This window comes from Grus americana, chromosome 6 (assembly GCF_028858705.1).
Source record: "Grus americana isolate bGruAme1 chromosome 6, bGruAme1.mat, whole genome shotgun sequence".
Lineage (NCBI taxonomy): Eukaryota > Metazoa > Chordata > Aves > Gruiformes > Gruidae > Grus > Grus americana.
The window spans coordinates 11,292,614-11,312,382 of NC_072857.1; the positions used below are offsets into that span (position 1 = coordinate 11,292,614).

The 19,769-nt window shown below is 50.8% G+C and overlaps 1 protein-coding gene across 6 annotated transcripts in view; it reads left to right on the forward strand.

Annotated features, from left to right (window-relative positions):
* SLC12A8 (solute carrier family 12 member 8) overlaps nt 1-19,769 on the forward strand; it is a 58,264-nt gene that overhangs the window by 6,164 nt on the left and 32,331 nt on the right. For 3 of the 6 annotated variants that reach the window (XM_054829621.1, XM_054829620.1, XM_054829622.1), the window contains exons 2-5: nt 2,738-2,960; nt 3,752-3,898; nt 6,851-7,042; nt 10,567-10,798. In XM_054829621.1, the coding sequence (XP_054685596.1) occupies nt 2,892-2,960; nt 3,752-3,898; nt 6,851-7,042; nt 10,567-10,798 (640 nt within the window). In that variant the 5' untranslated portion in view covers nt 2,738-2,891. Of the gene's footprint in view, nt 1-2,737; nt 2,961-3,751; nt 3,899-6,850; nt 7,043-10,566; nt 10,799-15,927; nt 16,101-18,835; nt 18,966-19,769 lie in introns of those variants that run through there. The other 3 variants (XM_054829623.1, XM_054829624.1, XM_054829625.1) reach the window with 3 other exon arrangements.

The following is a 19,769-nucleotide window of genomic DNA, read 5'->3' on the forward strand; positions in this document are numbered from 1 at the left end:
CTGTACAGCAGAAAAAGCTTCCGCTGGGTTGGTGACCTAGATAGATAATGCTGCCGCAAAACATCCCTGTGCTGTGCAGCAACTTGGAAACCATGCTGCGCTGGTAGCGTGCGGCATGGGGCGAGAGGAAGGCTCCTGCCCCGGGGGCTTCCCACTTTCAGACCCTAAATTGCCTAACAATACGCACGCGTCATGCAGATCGGGACGTCACTGCGCGTGCAGCGTCTGTCCTGGCATGTTTGTTCAGCTCTTGCTTCTGCGCTTTATATCCTCTCCTGTGTTTACTTTGGTTACCTTGTAGGGCTGGATGGATCCATACGTTGAGGAGGGATGTAAACAATTGCAGAATGGAGTAATAAGGTACTGGGGGTTGGAAACGCCGCAGAAGAGCGATAGTGGAGAGGCAATTTCCTGCGATTGCGGAGGAGAAGGCTCTTACACCAAGGCGAGCGGGAGCAGGGCTAAGCGGGAAGAGCACAGGGCAGGAGGGGGGTTTTAACGCTGAGAAAAAGGAAGGGAATTGTGAGATAAGGGGCTTTAAATGTCTAGGAGGGTAACGTTTCCTGCAAGGTAAGCTCCAGGTCTGAAATCCATGCGTGGAGCCCTTCTCTCTGTTTTTGGCAAGTTTCAGGTCGGTAATACGGGTGCCTCAAACCTACCTGTGCTGTCACGCGCAGGGCACGCCGAACGAGCAGCTTCGGCCACCCTGAGCTGCTGCAAGGGGTCGGGGCCAGGGCCACCTCCTTCTGGGCTCCCTCGGTGGAGTGGATTAGGAGAGCCGGGGGCCGCAGGGCTGCAGCAGCCCTGCTCTTTCTGCATCCAGCTGGAACTGCCGGGGAGGACAGGAGTTTGGATGACCGCAGTGACTCCTTTGCTGAGTGAAATCTCTGGCGAGGAAGGGCTGCATTGGGGAATCTTAGGAGAATATGGCTATTCAGTTGTAATCTAGTTTCACGTTGTGTATTTTTTTTCCTTTTTTTATTACTACGGCTATTTGCATAAAGACATGAGTTTTGTTTCTTTAGAGTTCATCTGCTCCTGCTGCTTTTGCCCTGCTTGAAGCCCCAATCTCCCTGTAGCAGCAGCCATTTGTGATATTGTGAAAGGTTATTTGCTTCAAAAAGAGGGGAGGGAGCAGCAGGGAATCAATGAACTCTTATGGCTTTGGTGCTGCTTAGCCGGCCACGTGGACAGGGCGAAGAAAAACCTCCCGTGCTGGCCATTGTACCCCAGCTGCAGGAGACCTTCTGCAGCTGAAACACCGTGGTGGAGCAGCAGCAGCATTGCTTACTTATTACAGAGTATGTAAAAGTAGAATAATAAAGGCAGGATGGTGAAAGTGCTGATCTGGGAGCTGGGATTCAGACTGTGATGGAGAAATTCTGAGTGACCCAAAGTAGTTTCTGTGTGTCTCTGTCCCTGTGAAATAGGAAAAGCACATTTCTGTTGGTTTTCTTGTCTCCATAGCTTGCAAGCTTGAGTTGTCAGAGACTCCTACACTGTGCCCTGGTAAATTTGGTCTGGGTCTCAGGTAAGGTGTCCAGCCATTGGTACTACCGCTGTGTGATCATGGTTGGTTCTCGTAAGCATGTGGTCTCACCTGGTCAGGAAACTCTGTTGGCCCCAGGAGAGCCAATGATCCAGACAAACTGCCCTCTCCGCAGCCCTGGAGAGCACGTCTTGCTCCCCTCTGGCTGCAGCCCTCCACGTTACCTAGGCATGTTGTAGCAGTGCTGAGAAACAGCCAGAAAGGCTCTACTGACAGTGTGGAAGGCTGTGGGCAACGGGTTGATGGCCACCACAAGACCATTTGGGGGAAGTTAAGACTTGCAGCCAGCTGGAGGGACGTGTATAAAAGCAGCTGTCCACAATTAGAGGGAGATCTTCCTAAGAAAACCGACTCAGGGAGGAGAGGCAGAGGAATGCTTGTGCTAGCTTTCCCCTTCTGTAAAGATGTGTTAAGTTATCCTTGAAATAAAGCCTGATGGTGCTTCCTTGGTACGTACATGGTGTTGAATTAAGCCTGACCCACTGCCAGAGTCTGCCTGTGGCAGGTACAAGTCCGAAGCAGACACGACAACTGTACCACCAAGGGTGGGGATGACCGTGAAGAAAGGCTCCTGTACATCAGTACAGGGGATGTGGCTGAGAGCATCAGGGATGCAGAGTGTGGGTCTGTGGTGGTGGACACCTCCAGCTGCTCCAGTTCCATCTCTCCATCATACTGGAAGAGGGGCAGAGTGGAGTGATGAGATTGCTTGTCAGGGAGGGGTTACATCTGCAGGACTCTAGTTTGCCAAAGGTGCAGCCGAAGGGGATGTGATCAAGGCTGTGAAGTGATTAGTGGTGCTGGGAAGTAAATAGTTCATGTGTCCCATGTCACCGGAGCGCGGGGGCATGCAATGAAATTTCCAGGCACCAGATTTAAAACCAATGAAAGGAAATACTTTTCCCAGACAGCACAGGCTGAAGCTGTGGAGCTAGTGCTGCAGGACGCTGGGGACGCCAGGGGTGTGGATAGATTCAGAAAAGGCCACCGAGGGCCATTAAATGTAGGACTGGTGATAGAGCCTGTGCCGCGGGCAGGCTCGGGGAAGGTGCAAGGGGAGTATTGCTCTCTTCTTGCTCTGGTGTCACTCTGCTCAGCATCTGCTACAAGCTGCTGTCAGCTCCGTCTAGGTAATAGCCTTGCTGCAGACTAAGCAACAGCAGTATCTTCTCTCTCCTGCTTTCACAGTAAGTGCAATAAAATCATGAATCTCCTACAACGGAGGATCCAGCACTGTGGGGATTTGACCGAGGAGAATAGCTGACCTTCTGCTCAGATCAGCCTTGCCTGTTGTAGTGTTCAAGCTGCGCATTGGGCAGGCGGAGGCAAGGCAAAGGATAAGATGTTCAGCCTGAATGGTGCCAGAAGTGAAGGATACGTCCAAGAGCTGTTCCACGAGGAAGCACAGCAGGTATGTCGGAGAGGCATTTCCCTTCATAGCCCAAGTTTCCATCTCTGTGCTCTCTTCACCTCCTCCTGGTCACCTCTGTGGCAGGTGAACAGGACTGAAGTAACAAAACTGCCCTTCTTCTTGCTATGGTATATTATTTAGAAAGAGAAAGAGGGGGCTTGGTTTCCAGAGGGCAGGAGGGAGCAGTCGCAATAGGAAACCTGCAGTTTCTGGGGAGTTTCAGGTCTCCCAGCAGCTCTGAAATTCACTGGTGCCCCAAGTACCAGAGTCCTCTCTCTCCTCTAGAAATGTAGTGTCCTGATCAGGGATGACTGTGTGTGATGGGAAGACCATCTTAACCTACTCTGTCAGTCCCAGTTGGTCCAGCCTGGTTTGTCATCTCCTCTAAGAGACTTCTCCAGTGCACTGAGGACCATGCTTGTCTTGGTGGGGTGCTTGGCAGTGACAGAAGGAGAAGCACAATGTATAGCAGCAGGCTATTCAAGGGACCTCTTGAATGGTTTTTGGTTCATGTAACATCATCAACGGGGTTAATTTGCTGAGGCTGACTAGGATTCTGTTGCTGCTTATCCTACAAGAATATAAACAGGGTATTACAAGGAACCCTCTCTTCCAGGGCCCAGGGATCCCAACAGCTCTCCTGCCCCCTCATCTTAGAGACAGCTTGCAGCAAAGTGGTGTCTTAGCCACTGTCGGTGGCCATCCTGCTGTTGGTGGCGGGCTGTTGCACCACTTCTGCAGCCTGCCTGTAAAGCACGAGAGGTAAAACTGAAGGCTTTGCTTTCCTCTAGGTATCTCAGACGCAGACCAAGCCCTGGTGGAAGATCCAGCTCTTTGTGTGGGAGCCGGTGCTTTTTGGAACATGGGATGGCGTCTTCACCTCCTGCATGATCAACATTTTTGGAGTGGTTCTTTTCCTGAGGACGGGATGGCTCGTGGTGAGTGAGCGCTGACTTGGTTGAACATGGGAACAGGCATTTTCCTCCTCACCTCCTTACCTCATATCTCAATATCAAATCACCCAGATGATTTGGATTCTGTGCTGCTCATTGTAGGCAGTGAGATGGTCACGTCCTCTGGTATTTTGTAGCATTTCAAAAAGCTCCATTAAAATGGCAAGCTGAAGTGGTCTTTGTAAGTGATTTCCTATTTTAGCTTTAGGAAACAAAAAGGAAAACACAACAACCAGCGTTGACAATGACCAGGGACACCCTTGTGTTGTACTGTTGAGATGAAATAACTGCTTCTCAGGTAAAGTTACAGCTACTCGTCCATCTTCCCAACATCACTGAAGCAGACCTCTTCCAAACATGTTGATATTGGAGTCCCTGATGTCTTGAATGGCGATCCTCAGTCAGGTGAAATTGTCATCGCTATCGAAGGGACTTCCACTTGGGAATCCAGAATCGTATCTCACCAAGGGTCAGAGCCTGGAAGAGTGTGTCTGCTCCCCTCCTGATGCAAAATGTTGCATTGTCCCTTAAAATTTCCCCTTAGAAAAAGGAAAGCTCCTCCAGGGACAGCTGGAATTTGAGCTTTGGGCAGAGTTTGTGTCACAGGCACGCGTTCGTGTCACAGGCACGGTGGACATCTTCCAAAAGGAGCAGGAAGACACTTGCACTCTGTATTGAAAATGGCTTCGCTGGAGGCTTTGAGGGGAGCTGCAGTCATGGTGGAAGAGTCAGGATGATTTTCTTAGCTCCCTTTTCCTCCTGATCTTATTTCCTCCACATCTCCTTTGAAAGCAAGTTACTGCTGGAGCGAACGCAAATAAAAATAAAGCCAGTAAATAAAAGAAGAACTGAAACAGCTGGAAGCTAGCGTTAAAGAAAGGGAGGCGAAGTCGGGGTTGGCAGAGAGCTCCCCTGGCAGAGGACAGTCAGATGATGAGCCGTTCCCAGAGTCAGGCTTTCACTATAAATTTCCAGAGCCGGGGCTGGTAAAGCTTTGCGATGCCAGGGGACCCTAACCTTGCCGAAATGTTCCACAACCTATTGTAACCTCCTTCCAGCACGCATGCATAAATAGGCATCAGTGTTTAATGGGGGCTTTTTCTTCCCACTTTCTCTGCTTGCTGTGGTTGCTGTGAGTCCAGCCTTTCTCCCTGGGCTTCGTGTTAACCCTTTCCTCGGGGGGAACCGTTGCATCTCCCGTTAACTAGCTGCTGCCATAGCCTGGTGCCACCAGCAGATTCTGGAAAAGCCCAAGGCTCTGTGTATGTTTGTGCATGTGTGCTTTTTTTTTTTTCCTTTTTTTTTCTTTTTTTTTTCCTTTTTTTTCCTTTTTTTTTCTTTCCTTTTTTTTTTTAACTGAAGTATGTCAGATTTATTAACCCTTTTAACCTTAGGGTAAGCTGTTGAAGAAAAAGAACAATTGTCCTTTTAAAAAGGAGTATCAGGTTGTAGTGGGCTGTAGTGCTGACCCAGCCAGCAGCTGCATTTATAGCAAACCTTGGCTCTGTTCCCCACTGACCAGATAATGCCCTTGTCAAAGGCAGTGGGATGCTGAACCAAAATAGGATTTTACGATGATAGCAACATCCTGGATATGTTTCTGTTGTTTCACAAAAAAGAGAAAAGAAAAAAAAAATAATCTGGGATTTCAACCAACCCCAAAGCTGAGAAGCAGCTTTTTAGTGCTGATGCTAAACAAGCCCCATCAAGGCTAACATGACCTCAGAAATGAACACTGCAGGAGCAGGAGCAAGGTTGGAAAGGAGGGATGTGGACATGGCCTGTAATATGAGTAGAGGCAGGGGAAGGGAAGCCAGATGTTAACGAAGCGCTGGGCACTGGAGGAGATTTCTGATCGTGCAGTTGGAATCATGGTGTGCTGGGCTGAGCGATTTGTCAGCAGGGGAAGGTGGGCTGGAGCACGAGGGAAAACTTTTGACCCTGGAAAATAAATTATAGCCACGTGTGAGAGGGTTGGAAGGTCACAAGCTCAGAAGAGGTGCTTGAATGTTTTTGGAGGTACTAAGCGCCTTCTCCTTCTGAAAATCTGAACTAAATGGACAAACTGAAGTCCCAAAAATAGAGGTGACGCTGGCCCTTAAAGCTGCCAACAGGGACCTGCAGCTGGGTTTGTTCACAGGCTTTTGCTCTTCACCCCCCAGTGAGACCATGGCTGGTGCCGCAGCTCCTGCCAGACCCTCCCTCCGCCCCGAGCAGCACGAGGGGTTTTAATCCTCTGCACAAAACTCCCCTGAGTCCCGGGAGAGCGACAGCCGCCCGTCACTCGGCGTACGTCCCGCAGATAAGGCCCAGCGTGCACTGGTGCACACGAGTGTTATTTGTCTTCCACGCCGTGCTGCCTTTGGGGTTTTGTTCTTTGGTATCTGATTGTTTGGGGGGATCAGAGCCTTTAAAGGTAAATGTTCTGAAAAATTAAAATGCGAGCTTGATGCTGTTAATGAATCAGGTGTCGCAAATCCCAGAGGTTCAATTTTGAAACTACTTTTTGTTATGAAAGTGGTTTTTTTGGGTTTGGGGTTTTTTTTGAAGCATGTCATTCTGAAGCATGCAAATAGATGGTGATCCCCTGTCCATGGTGGCCGAATTGTTGTTTGACCTCATTCTTTTTAAACCAGAGGACAAAATCAGTGATTCAGTGAGCCCGATGATGGAGCAGAACCTGCTCGTGCAAAGGTCTGTGCAGCCCCAGGACGAGGATGGTCTTCAAAGGGGTGCTAATAGGAGCTGTAAATTTGGCAATCAGTTACGTTAATTATGTAAGTGGGTGTGTGTGTGTTGCGTGTTTTCTTTTGATCTATAATGACTCCAGATTCATTGGTCACTAGCGACTAGAAGCGGATAGGTCCTTTTTCTGTCTCAACAGAGTTGATGTGAGTTGATCTTTATTTGATTATTATTATTTTTTTTTTATTCCAGGGAAACACTGGCATTGTAATGGGCATGTTTCTGGTGTCCTTTGTCATCCTGGTTGCTCTGGTGACGGTCTTATCTGGAATTGGGGTGTGTGAGAAGTGCAGCATCGGAAGTGGAGGAGTATACTCCATGATTTCTACTGTCCTTGGAGGTCAAGTAGGGGGGACCATTGGCCTCCTTTATATTTTTGGCCAGGTAATTGGAAAAAAAAGTTATTTAAAGAAAACTTAGAAACTTTGCAATGCAGATATTAATCTTGTGCTTTCCCGCCACAGAAAGTAATGCTCCAAGTAAAATCTGAGTAATGCTCCAGTATGCTGGACAGCATGGGAGAGCACCACGGGGAGCATTCAGCCCTGCTCTGCTCCCCAAGAGCAAGCTGGTGCATGGCAATACACCGTCTGGCACGGGTCACAGCGGTGGAGGAGCTGGGTGTCTGAACAAGTGAACCGTGCAGGACATGCCCTCCCATCCCAAATTACCCCCACTGCCAGGACATGCTCTTGCTGGCAAAAGACTGAAATTAAACCGAAGCAGGAGAGGCCAGGGTGGCCACCTAAAGCAGAGCGAGGGGCTGTTGGCCAACAGGTCGGCCTTGGCGTGCTCCCCGTGCCCTTAGGGACCGGGCAAGCCTTGGCTGCTTCTCCATGGGAGCCAGCAGAGGTGGAGCTGGTATGGGAGGAGAGCTGGGCAGCGGTAAGGGCCACAGCTAGTTGACTTCCTGAGATCCAAAATTCACAGTTCTGTGTTTTCTGAGAGGCCCTGAGGAGCCGTTGTGGTGAAGCACTGAAATGCACAAGTAGTAAACATAAAGAATGGAAAGTAGTCTCTTAAACCTGCAGTAACTTAACGCCCTCCCCCCATAAAGATGTTATGAACAGTATAAAATGTGGCGAGCAGAGAAGCATTTTTATTGAGGTTTGTTTTTAACTGACTGGCTTGCAGCAATCTCTGAAAACCCTTAAAAAAACCCCAAACCAAAAATAATCCCCTCTTCTGCTTTCACTCCAGATTAAAAGCAAGTGTCCATAAAATACAAACTGAACGCAGTTACAAGCCAAGATATGGAAATGGGCCACACATGAGAATCCTTCCTGTCATATTTTCCACTCTCGCTCTCCGAGCGGACCCTGTCTGGGAAAGCAATCAGGTTGCAGCCTGTCCTGAGGGTCGTAAAATTTGGGCTGCGGCAGCCCCGGCCCCTGCCTAGGAACCCCGTGTGCACGGGGGGCTGCGGGGTTGGGAGCTGGCAGCTCGTTTAGGAATACTTTGCCTGCTCCCGAAAGCTGATGCCTTTCCCTTCTCTTTGGCCGTGTTTTCTGCCCGACGTACTTTGCACCAGCTGCAGGCTGCTCCCCTGCTACGAGACGCTCACGGAGCGCTGTAACCTCTGTCACGAGGCGAGTCCAGCCAGAAATAATGGGGGTCTTCCCCGTTCCCTGGTCTGACTGGGGCAAGTGGGGGATGACCGGCTGCGTGCTGCTGATGCCTTGGGAGACGAGAGGTTGCCCAGTGCCCTGGGGCTGCTGCAGAGAGAGATGGGCTCCTGCTGCATCAGCCAAGGTGAGCAGAGATCCAGCTGGGCTTTGCTGTCCTAGGATGCTCCAGAGCAGAGGCTTAATTGGATTGCCCTAAACGATCCAGCACACGTTTACCAGGCCCTACGGAGACTGATGGGTGTTTGGTCACCACAGCTCTAAGCCATGAGGCTGGGTTTTGGTGCTCTTCTCTGCAGTCTCCTTTGCTGGAGCAGTTCGCAGTAAGACCTGTCTGTGCAAGCAGAGGTTTTCCAGGGTCCAGCCCTAAAATCACAAAAGGAAAGACAGCGACCACGCTTGTCTGGGTGTTGAAAAGCATTTGTCTTCCTCGCCCTGCAAAGTGTGCAGAAATTGGACTGATTTCTGCAAATTTCAGCCTAGAGCTCAGTTCTCATTTCAGGATGGGTGGTTTGTGAGGAACCAGCCTGTGCCGCGGTGCTGCTGCGCCCTGGCCGTTGCTGTGTGAGGAGCAGCGGGATGTCTGTGGGCACCCGGCTCCTCCGTTCTGCTGCTGCTGCTGCTCGTGGTTCATCAGAGGAAAGGCTTCAAGGAGGCTTGTGGTGCTGAGGCTGTCAGAGGCTCTCCCTGCTCTGCTCCCTTCAGAGTGTCCTTCCTGCACGTTGCTGTCCTTGGCGTGAAAGGAAAGAAAGCTTATTTAGTTAAGAAAGCCTAACTCCTTCAAAAACCGGTATTGGTCAGGTACAGGGAGTTGGGGTTAGGTGATACTGATTTCTGTCTCCAGGGCTTTTCTTCATGTGGGAGGCAAGAACTGCACCTCATTTTAATGTGTTTACTGGAGTTAGATTCTGTTTGGGGTTTTTGACTCCAGGGCTCACGTGCAGTTTTTGTGGGTGCCTCAAGTGGAGCTGTGCCGGTTTGGGGTGTTGTCCTCTGCTAGCGCAGGAGGGACCTGTTTTCCAGAGAGAGCACCCTTGTAGGATGTGCGTGGCCCACTCAGTGGTGGTGTAGACCATGCTAAACACAAGTAAACAAGAATAGATCTACTTATTTGGGGACTACCTTGGAGAGTCCGAGACTTCTCTGGTGGAGACATTCATGGTGGGGCTACCAGCGAGGAGAGAGACTTTCAGGGTGTAGTTCACCCGATCTGTGCTAGGTGTCTGTCTATGATGGAAGTGAAAACTTCTCCAGGATCTCCAAGCTGTAGGTCTCTGACTCTGAACAGGTGAATCCCATGCACCTTGCTTGCAGAAAACTGCGCATGAACCCACTGCACCTGGGTATGGGTCGGGTTGTCCTGAACACCCTCAGTGGAGCAGTGCTGGGTCAGCCCAAGGGGGATCTGCAGCGAAGGAGGGGTCTGCTCTGACTCTTGCTGGCCTGGGTGGGGGTTTTCTCCCTTCCAGTTGTGTGGGAGCTGTTCTGCACATCCCTCGTCCCTGGATGGGGGTAGTGGGGTGGCAGGACCCAAGGGTTGTTGCTGAAATGTCAGCTAGTGGGAACCTCTGTAGGGAAGTGTCCTGGCGTGGAGGATTGCTGCTCCGCAGTGGGGTTGGAGGCCTGAATCTGTGCTGCAGATGTCCCGTCCTGCAGACGCTCAGCCGCCCAGGGCAGAACGCGTGTCCTGCCGTGCAGCAAGACAAACAAGCAGCTTTCCCAGGAGCTCAGGGGGCACGGCTTGCACAATGTGCTCTCCTCAAAAGTGCAGGCTCCATTCCAGCAACGACATGGGGAGCTGGTGAAACATCAGACTTTACATCCAAGCTAAACACGGAGTTAAAAATAACCCCTGGGAGGCAACGAAGGGGGAAACAAACTGCTGTTCTTCAGGCAGGTGTTGAACCAGGACCCTTTCCTTCAGAGAAAGAGAAGAAGGGAAGAAACTTAGAGGTTGACTCATCATTCTCTCCTTTGGAGAAGCCAGCGTGGTTTCTCCTGGAGCATAATGGAGGGCAGATTTTAAAGCCAGCGGAAGGTTGCTGGGCTGCTGGCCCTAGCACCCAGCCTGCTCTGTTTACCCAAGCAGGAGGTATGCTGCCCTGGCAGCGTGCTGACTTACAGCGATAAGGTTCAGTCCCTGTAGGCCAGAGTAACGTTAAAGATTGTACTGTGGCAGCAAATGTCTGTCTGTCTGAACAGAGACCCCCCAGCCCGGCATGGGGGCTGTGGACAGGGATCCCTTGTTCTCCCGTGGGGCACTCACAGAGCTCTGTCCTTCAGTGCGTTGCAGGTGCCATGTACATCACTGGCTTTGCGGAGTCCATCGCAGATGTCCTGAGCCTCAGCAACATCTGGGCAGTGCGTGGGATCTCCTTGGCTGTCCTGCTGGGCCTGCTGGGGATCAACCTGGCTGGGGTGAAGTGGATCATCAGGCTCCAGCTCCTGCTGCTCTTCCTGCTGGCTGTCTCGACGCTGGACTTTGTCATCGGGTCCTTTACACACCTTGATCCAGGTAAAACTGGGGGTTCATCACATCGGGGTCAGGAGGTGTTAATCCCCCGGGGCTTCCTCCTTAGGTGTCTTTGTGAAGTTGCAGATGTAGAGTTCAGTGCTTCCAGATATGTCCCCTGTCCTTTGGTACCGATCTTGTGGAGACAACCTGTAATTTTGCAAGGAATAAGTATTTGCAGAGAACGACTGAAGATGTCTTATTAATCAAGGTGTTTAACCTGAGGAATTGAGCTCTCGGTGTGTGCACTTGTTACACTTGTACTGCACTCGGAGCTTTTCTAACAACAGAGAGTGGCTGCGTTTGCAATCGCTCCTTGTAGCCTTCTGCTGTCTAACTCCATGTTAAGCATAGTGCCCACAAAAATGGAGGATTGTGACTTTGTGTTAAGGAGATCTTCTCCCCAGAGACCCCTGAGGTCACGTAGACCCTGGCTGTGGTGGGTCGTGCCGCCAGCGCTGGCCCCAGGCTGCACACCGCTGGATTTGCTGCCCAGGGCCACGTTGGGGAGCTGAGGAGGGAGCTGGGTGGGCTGGGGCAGGTGACTGCTGGGGCTTCAAGGAGCCGTGGGTACAAGTTTCTCTCATTAACCTTCCCCAGCCTGACTTCAGCCTGCAGTGGTGGCTCCAGTTTGGGCAAGGCAGGGGTTCGGGGCTCCCACCTGCAGCCCTACTTGCACCCCAAGCCCCCTTCCCCTCCCTCCGTCCTTATCGGTGAGAGATGTTTGCAGGGAAACACACCTCAAGACACGGGGAGTTGTGGTGGAAGGGGTCCATGAGTGCAACAGCGGCCACTCCAGCAATAACGAAGTGTAATTAGCTGAGTAAACAGAAGGTGTCACCTTTTTCTTGCCTTCGTCTGTGTCCAGCAGCACCTTAGGGGGTTACAAGTGACACGCTAAAGTCAGTTTAAAGGAAAGATCTTCGGTTTTGATTTAGTTAGGATTCAGCTGCTGAGTGGGGCGGCGAGAGGCGAGTCCCGTAGGTGTTCATAGTGCCGGTGGTGCGGCTGTCTTTTCACACTGCGGTATTATTTTGTGCTGCCGGTACAGTGGGCAAGGACGGTGGGGTGGGGGCAGAAGCTGCTGCACCAGCAGGTGCTCCCGCTTTCCAAGACAGCCTTGTGGAAAGGCATTTGCATTTTATATTTAGTGTATAAGAAATGCCCCAAATGGAAGCCGGTAAAAGTCTCAGCAGACACTTGCAAATGAGAACGAAGCGAGGTGGGTTGTGCTCAATGATGTGGTGTGTTTTGCAGAGAAAGCAACTGACCTGCTCCAAACAGCTGCGTTTCATAGGAAGTTGTTTTCTAAAGGAAACGGGGGGTTGCATTTTGGTTGTGCTTGGAGGAGACCTTCGATGCAGACCTAGAGACCTTTCTAATAGTAGAGAGAAGACAAACACTTGGGGTGAGACCTGACAGCAGGAGGAGAGAATTAGAGAAATACAAACGTCAGCAGGAAATGTGCCCAAGCTGAGGTCAACGTAGTCGTCTTTGCTTTCCTCCATTGCCGAGCACTGTGTCATTTCTTCTGATAGAAAATAGAGAAAGACAGGGAAACGAGGCTGTTGAGCGTTGCAGATGCTGCAGTTTAGCTGGGGCAGGCTAGAGAGAGGAGGGTTTCCAGTGCGTGGAAGAACATCGGGCTGATGGTGGCCACATCCAAGCCCCAAACACCAGTACCCCAGAGCAGTGCTGCCCGTACGGTGGGACCTGCAGCCATAAGGCTGGTTGGGGAGAGCTGTGGGTTTCTCTGCTTTTGCAGACTGCTTCCGTATGAGAGAACTGGCTCAGCCAGGCTGAACAGTTGGTTCCTCCCAAGTCCTGCATTTCCCCAGAAGGCCTCTGAGTGGTGTGTCAGCACCAACGGTGAGCGCTGGGCTTCAAGAAGCCTCCTCACGCTGTCTTGCACGCTTTCTGCGTGGCACGGATGGATGCTTGTCTCTGGGGTGCGATTGCAAATGTCAGCAAAGCATCCCTCTGGCAAGAAGGCTGCGGGTGGGACGTGCAGGTGTCAGTGAAGCTCCATCCTCCAGAGGCGGCTGATGGCAATGGCGGAGTGCAGTGCGTCTGAGCCCAGCACCTGGGGAAGCATTTGAGAGCCTTTTGGGATGGACAGTCAACTGATCAGCTCTCCGCAGCCTTCACGTGCGTGCAGTTTTGGGTTTGGCTCTTCGGCTGCAGTGGTGACTGAGATGTGAAGGGCAATGTGCAGGGAGAGGTAATTTTTGAGGATGGACCTGTGAGCTGGAAAGATTTCATCTGACATCTTGTCTGGGTTGCTTCTTTGTTTTGTGACAGGTTTATGGGGTTTCAGTTCACAGCTTCAGGTCTCTGTCTCCGAACCTGTAAAATGGGCCTCGTGCAGTCGTCCTGCCGTTCCTGCTCCTGCCGTGGCAGCCTTGTCCCGCATGTAACAGTTCCAAGTGCTGCGCACATACCAAAGGGCTGCGCATCTGCCAAGCAGCAGTTATTTGGATTTAAATAATCTCCAGGAATGCCTGTCCATCTTGAAGGTCTTAAACGTCTGCCTTTGTGTGGTTGCGCTGGGTGGAGTCCCCTGCTCTTCTCCCCGTTCCCTCAGCTCACACCCAGGCACACATCAAATCGGATGTTGTCCAAGCACTCACTCCCTTCCTGTGGTTTGCCTTTATTTTTAGCCTGAGGACGGAGCGTGTTTACACAAAAGGGGGCTTCTCAGCAGGGCTTCCCGCTGCTTTTTCTCCCTTTCTTTTTTTTTTTTTCCTTTTTTTTTCCTCTCTATTGCCGTGACTTGCTCCTGCTCCGAGAGCCGGCCGGGCTCCTGCAGCCTGGAGCTGGGGCTGGAGGTGCTGAGCAGTTCCAGTGGGCAGGGGTGCTCTGGGGCGCTGGGTCAGATGCTGCCGACCCTGCTGAGACTGCAGGCAGGCCTGCCTGCTCCCTGCCAGGAGCTCCCTGCGCGTCCCTCTGCCTGGCCCCGAGGGCTTCTGCTCCTTTCTGCAGGCTGCCTGCAGGGTGGGGTGGGACCGGCCGATTCTTTGGAGTTCATCCTAAATCCTCCCCTTGGCGCTGGCTGGCGCTTCCCCTGGGGATGGGTCACGGTCCCAGGCTGGGATCTTGGCCGGGGTGGGTAGCGAGGAGGGGGGCTCCCTGTGCTGTATGAAAACCAGCCTTGTCGAGCTCTCTCTGGCCACTCACCTTACAGTTCAGTCCCACCTCCAGAAGCGGAGACCTCCGTGCTCCTTCCTCGGGACGGAAAACATCCACGTTCTCTTTCTCCCTAGGCACAGCTTACTGTTTTTACCAAACCTAACACGGGTGGGTTGAAATCAAGCAGCGCTTGACTTCTCAACCCATAACCAAGACCCAGCACTTGCTACACGATTGCATAGCAGCAGCGCAGGCTTTTCTTGGCTTGCGTACGTTTGCGTTTTAATTCTGGAGGTCCACACCTCAAAATCAGCCTGAGTTATTTTGGGGAGGGCAGTGAACATAAAGGAGAGGATGCTCCTCTCCATAACCAGCTCCTCAGAACAGTACGTGAAACTTTTTGGCCTCTTCACGTCCCGAACATTAGAGTCACGGAAAAAGAAGATAAGCCTGCCGTTAATGCCCACTCTTTTATTTTCCTAGCATATCTCTGCTAATTTTTGTGTAGGGTGACTCCCAAATACTCCCTTTCAATTAGGCGCCTGCTTTCCTGTTTTGGCAGCGGCTCTCAGGTGCCCTGTTAAAGCAGAGCGGCTGTGGGAGCGCATGGGGGGCGGTCGTTGCGGGAGGGCTGGTGGTAATTTGGTTGGGCTTTGTGGGGGAGATGAAAGGAGCGAAAGGGGCCTGACAACAGACTCTGAAATGCTTTGGCGGGGGAAAAATAATATTTTGTTGGGAATTCGATAATTGGGTCCCCTTGGGCTGGGATCCCCGCCGAACTGCAGCAGATGGTACCACGTGGCTGGGGCAAGCGTGGAGCCCGGCTGCGTGGGGCTGAGCCCCTCTCCTCCCAGCTGGGAAACTGGGGTGGTTCGTTTCTCAGGATGCAGGGAGGTTTGAAAGGCGCGTTGCTTTCAGAGTGCTGCTGCTTGGGATTATTTTCCATGCAAAACACATCCTTCATGTCACCCGCTTGGGTTTTAGCTTCCCAAAGTTGTTCACAGAGCCCAGAAAACTCATTTATCATCCTCACTTCTTCCTCCAAGGGTGAGTCCTTTGGAGGATTCATCCCTCTTGGGCATTGTGCGGCCAAGCCTGGGGAGCTGATGCTCTCCTGTAGGTACCACTGGTGAGGAGCTCTGGGAGATGAGCTTCGCCTGGGACTGCTCCAGCAGACAGGGAACCTGCAATTGTTAAATGATTTATGTATATAAACACTCTGGTGTTGTAAAGATCCCTCAAATGGTGCCTCAGGGGCTTTGATGGATTGAATAAATTAAATGTATTCCCACGTATTTAAGATGAAAGTGATCAAAGCATCCTAATCAGAGGCTTTTGCTTGGCTCTGGGTCGTTTTATTTTATTTTTGGGCACAAGGGGTGTGCCCCTATTTCATAAGAGAGGGTGCAGGAAGGATGTGTGTGTCAAAAGATGATCTGCAGCTAATCCCAGAGGCTTTATCCAGGCTGATTGCTGACTTCCTGGCCTGAGACACATCTGGAAACTGGCATCAAATTCCAAGTAGAAATCACCGAGCGAACGGCAGCAGAAAAAAAATCCCACTTTGCTACCGAACAAGGTAGACACCGTGGTGAATAAAAGCAGGAGGCTGCTAATACGCTCTTTATTTATTAAAAAACACGGGATTGCTTTCCCCAGGTTTTTCCAATTATAGTGCATTGAATGGCCCTGACATCACTCTTGAGCCGGGGCCAGCCTATTCAACAGTCTGGCGAAGACATTTATTAACTGGTTACCTGCCAATTGTCTGGGCTAGGAGCTGCGGGACAGATGTGTTTTGAAAAGTGATAACATTGTTAGGGGCCTTATTTAGATAGTGAGAGGAAAGCTACGCCGCTCTGTCCAGGCCCTCTGAAGTAGGTATTTAAAGCAGTTTATTTAAAAAAATAAAAAAAAATAAATAGGTTGAGATGTAACTTTGCTGCGTGGTTCCACTCTGCTGCCCTGTTTGTAGGTAGGTTTTCACGGTGTTTCCCCGCAGGAGGACACCTGGCAGGAGGACTCAGTTGAGGAGCAGCGGTCTCGCCTGCCAGCGGATGCTGGAGGTGGGTACAGCGGCTGCTCGCCGGGGGCCGGGGCTGGCATCCCTGTGCCCCCGCTGCGCTGAGGCCGGGCGGGATGTCTCAGCCCACCGCCCTGAAGCATCTCCCAGGAGGTGGGTACGGAAGGGGGGAGGAGAGCTCAGGGCCCGCGGGTCCCTGCCCTCCTGCACCCACCCAGCTGTGCTGGGGATGCCATGTGCATCTAACCTGCTCTTAAAAATGTCCAGTGATGGATCCTCTGCCGCATCCTTGGGGACCCTGCTCAAGCTGTCTCAGGCTGACCCCTCCTTCCTGCAGCCAAAACCCACCGCTTTGGGTCTCTCGAGGACTTGGGGACCAGCTGATGTTCTTCCTTTCTGCATTAAAGCACTTGGCTTGGAAGACCTCTTGTGCTCCTCTTCAGTCTTGTCCAGGCTGTGCCATCCGAGCGGCCACGCGAGGCTTGGGAGTGAGCTTCCCTCTGCCACGTGCTGCTGAGGAGCAGGAGGGTCCTGGTCTCGTTTGACACCCTGAAATGTGCCGCTGCATGGTGCCGTCAGGGTTGAGCTGGCCCAGGTCCATCCCTGGAGCAGGAGAGGGTTTGCTGAGGTTGTTACAGGTTAAAACTTGCTTGATAGGTAATATTGCTCCTGATTTATACAGATTTTGTACACGGTTGATTTAACCTTTAATTTCTTTGCTATTTCCCTGCGAGGCAATGCTAAACTTGCCTTCTTAGAGCTTGTAAATAAATCCTGGAAAACCTTGGCTGGCTTTGTCCTCTGTTGGACATTGCCTTCACGTGGGCTTTCCCCACCCGCTCCCCCCATAAAACCTCCCGTGCAGGCTCTCTGTTCAGCAGCAACTTGTTTAATGCCAGAGACCTAATAAAACTAACTGGCTTGAGGAAGATCTATATCATCCCATGATCTCTCCATCTCTCCTCATTGCTGTGTTTAAATGGGACAGCTTTATTTAATTGTATTGATTTCTTTTTTTCCCCTCTTTTTTTCAGTGCCACTGCATAATTGTTTTCAAATGATGGAGATGTTTTACCTCCTCTTTTTTCATTCCCCTGGTGTTTAATTTCAGTCACAGTTCAGCTTTGCCCTGAATCAGCTTTCCTTATTTAGGGATGTAATCTATGAAGATAATTTCTAGATATTAGTCTCTTTCTCCAGCCGCTTCACTTCTAGTTCACATTCGTCTCCTGGGCTAAAGAGAAAACGTTGTGTGGGACATGGGTCCTTACCAACTGCTCATCATCATCTCTGCTGGCTTGTGTTAGCAATTTTGGGCCTTTCTTGGCTGCAGGTAAGAGATTTTAGCCTGGTCGTACCTTTGCTGGCCTGGATGATGGCCCGGTGGTTCTTGCTGGTTTTCTTTTGTACTCAGCGGGGAAATGCGTTCCTTGAAAAATGTGATTTTGGTAGGGAAAATGTGTTTTCTGATTTAAACTGAATTTAATTAATAGTTTCAAACAAACAAAACCCAGTCCTTTTAGGTGACAACGTCTTGCTCAACCTTTCCAAAATCAAGCACTGTTTGATTTCCAGTTTGATTTGCAGTCTGAAACTAAACTTGAAATCAAACTATAATTTTGGACACAGAATCAAAAAAAAATCAACAAACAGAATAGTTTTCTTTTGAAATACCATTGTCATCTGGATAATATATCCATAACTTGGAAGTACAGGATGCTCTAGTCATGACCATGGCAGAAGGCTTTGTAGACCATGGCAGAAGGCTCTGTAGACCATGGCTGGGCCCAGTGGATCATGTTACATTTTGGTTAACTGCTTTCTTTTGAAAGATGGGGTTTTGATTAACATGTATTGGGCTTTGTCCCAAGCAGTACACAGAGTAGCTCCAAGTTAGAAAGGAGGTCACTCCAACGAGCCCAAAGGATGTGTGTCATCGCTGCTGCTGCTCAAATACCGTTCATTTTCCTCCAATTGTTGTGCCTTGACTCAGCCTAAATTCTGATTTCTCAAAGCTGGGATTTTTCATTGGAGAAGTTCTGCAGAGCCTCCCACAACCAGCCACTCTGGGCATGACTTCCAAGAAGTACTACTCTATAATTAATAATAATATCCCATTGATGCAAACTATTTTCCTAGAAAAAGGATGAAGCAAGGGACGTTCTTGTCCTCTTTGTAATGAATAAAACCATTTCCACTGGCTGGTTTGAATATGGCTGAACAAGCCAGGTAGCGGATACCACATCAGAAAAAATAAAATAGTAATGGAAGGATTTTATATATTACGGCAAGTCTGGTGCTTAGCATTAAATAATATAAAACATAAGTGGACTTTATAAAGTTGAAATACCCGTGTTAAAATCTCTTCCTTTTTTCTCCTAAGCAAAATTTCAGATTTTCCACCTGCAGAAAATATCAATTTTTTGGCTTTTTTTTACAAAAAATAATTAAGCCCCACTGACCTGTAGAGACAGAATCAGTGCCAAACAACTCTACTAGCTACTTTCACAGGCACGTTCCTGAGTTTTCCTTTATTTCAGCGGTGCTGAGACACTGGGATTTCGTGATGAGGAGCTGCCTGTGTGGGCGCTTTCGGGCTCTGTGTGTGCTCTTGTGTACGCCGGTGGTTTTCCACTTCTCCGTCCTCCTGAGAAGCTGAGATGGAGATAAAGCAGGCGCAAGGGGAGTTGGGCAGAAATTAGCATTTCCTCTCTCCCAGCCCGGTCCCGCAGGAGATGTGATGTGGCTGGGGAGAGCTCGCGTGGGGGGGGAGCGTAGGCTGCATCACAGTCTGAGAGAGGTGACGGCATCCCGCAAATGAAAATTGCCCCATTAGCTAAATACGAGTGTTAGAGACAGATTTAAGCAGCTCCCTTTGTTTATTCTGCGTTTTGTGCTATTTTTAGCTGTTGGCCAGCACCCATTATTGCAGGTCCGTTGGTTTTAGGGAGAGGAGGATGCTCATGACCTGATGGCTCTGGTGGCTGGGATGCTCCATGAGGAGATCGGGGATGGAGTGTGAGTGCATTTACCAGGGGCGGGGGGCATTTACCAGAGGGGGAGGATGCCTGTACTTGGGTTTGTCACGTATGCAAAGGACTTGACGGTCCCCCAGCATGTTTTTTGCAGGTTTTCTCAAACAGATTACCCCCCAGCACTTCTCCTCGAGGCTTTCTTGCTTGCTTGAGGGTTTTCAGCGCACAAATTCTGTGCTCCTCCATGCCTCCCGTACCACGGCCGAACGTTGCGCTGCCAACGTTAAACCTCTTTCCGCGAGCATCCTGTGGCAGGCCAGGCTGAAGGGTGTGCTGCCGAAACCCCGAGCGGCTTGAGAAGAGGTAGCCTGCTGCGTCCGGAGACTTTGGAGACGAGCAAGATGGGAAAACAGGCAGTGAAGCTTCCCCTTGACAGCACTGTCAGTCTCCACGCTTGTTAATTTGTCTGCTCAACTGAGAAATATTTGTGCACAGGGGTGATTCATCACCCTGCAGCAAGGTTGCTGGCAGCTGTCTGCGTGACGCCCGTCTTCGCGCCGGTGCTCGTAGCGTGATCTAAACTCCCCGGGTTCATCCCTGCCGGCCGTGGCCAGGACGGACAGGTGCGGTGGAGGGTGGTTTTCAGGAGAGGGTTAATGGTGGGATCCCTCGGAGCCCGTGGCGGCAGGAAGCCGTATTGTGTGTACTTTAGACGGGAGGTTTGGGAGATCAGCTCTGGAGCAGAAAACAGGGGCTCGGGAGGAACAAACACTCGCTGCTTCAGAAGGGCGGTGATTTCCTTTTGGGTAAACACGTCATTAATCTCAGGGAGCACATTCTTTTCCAT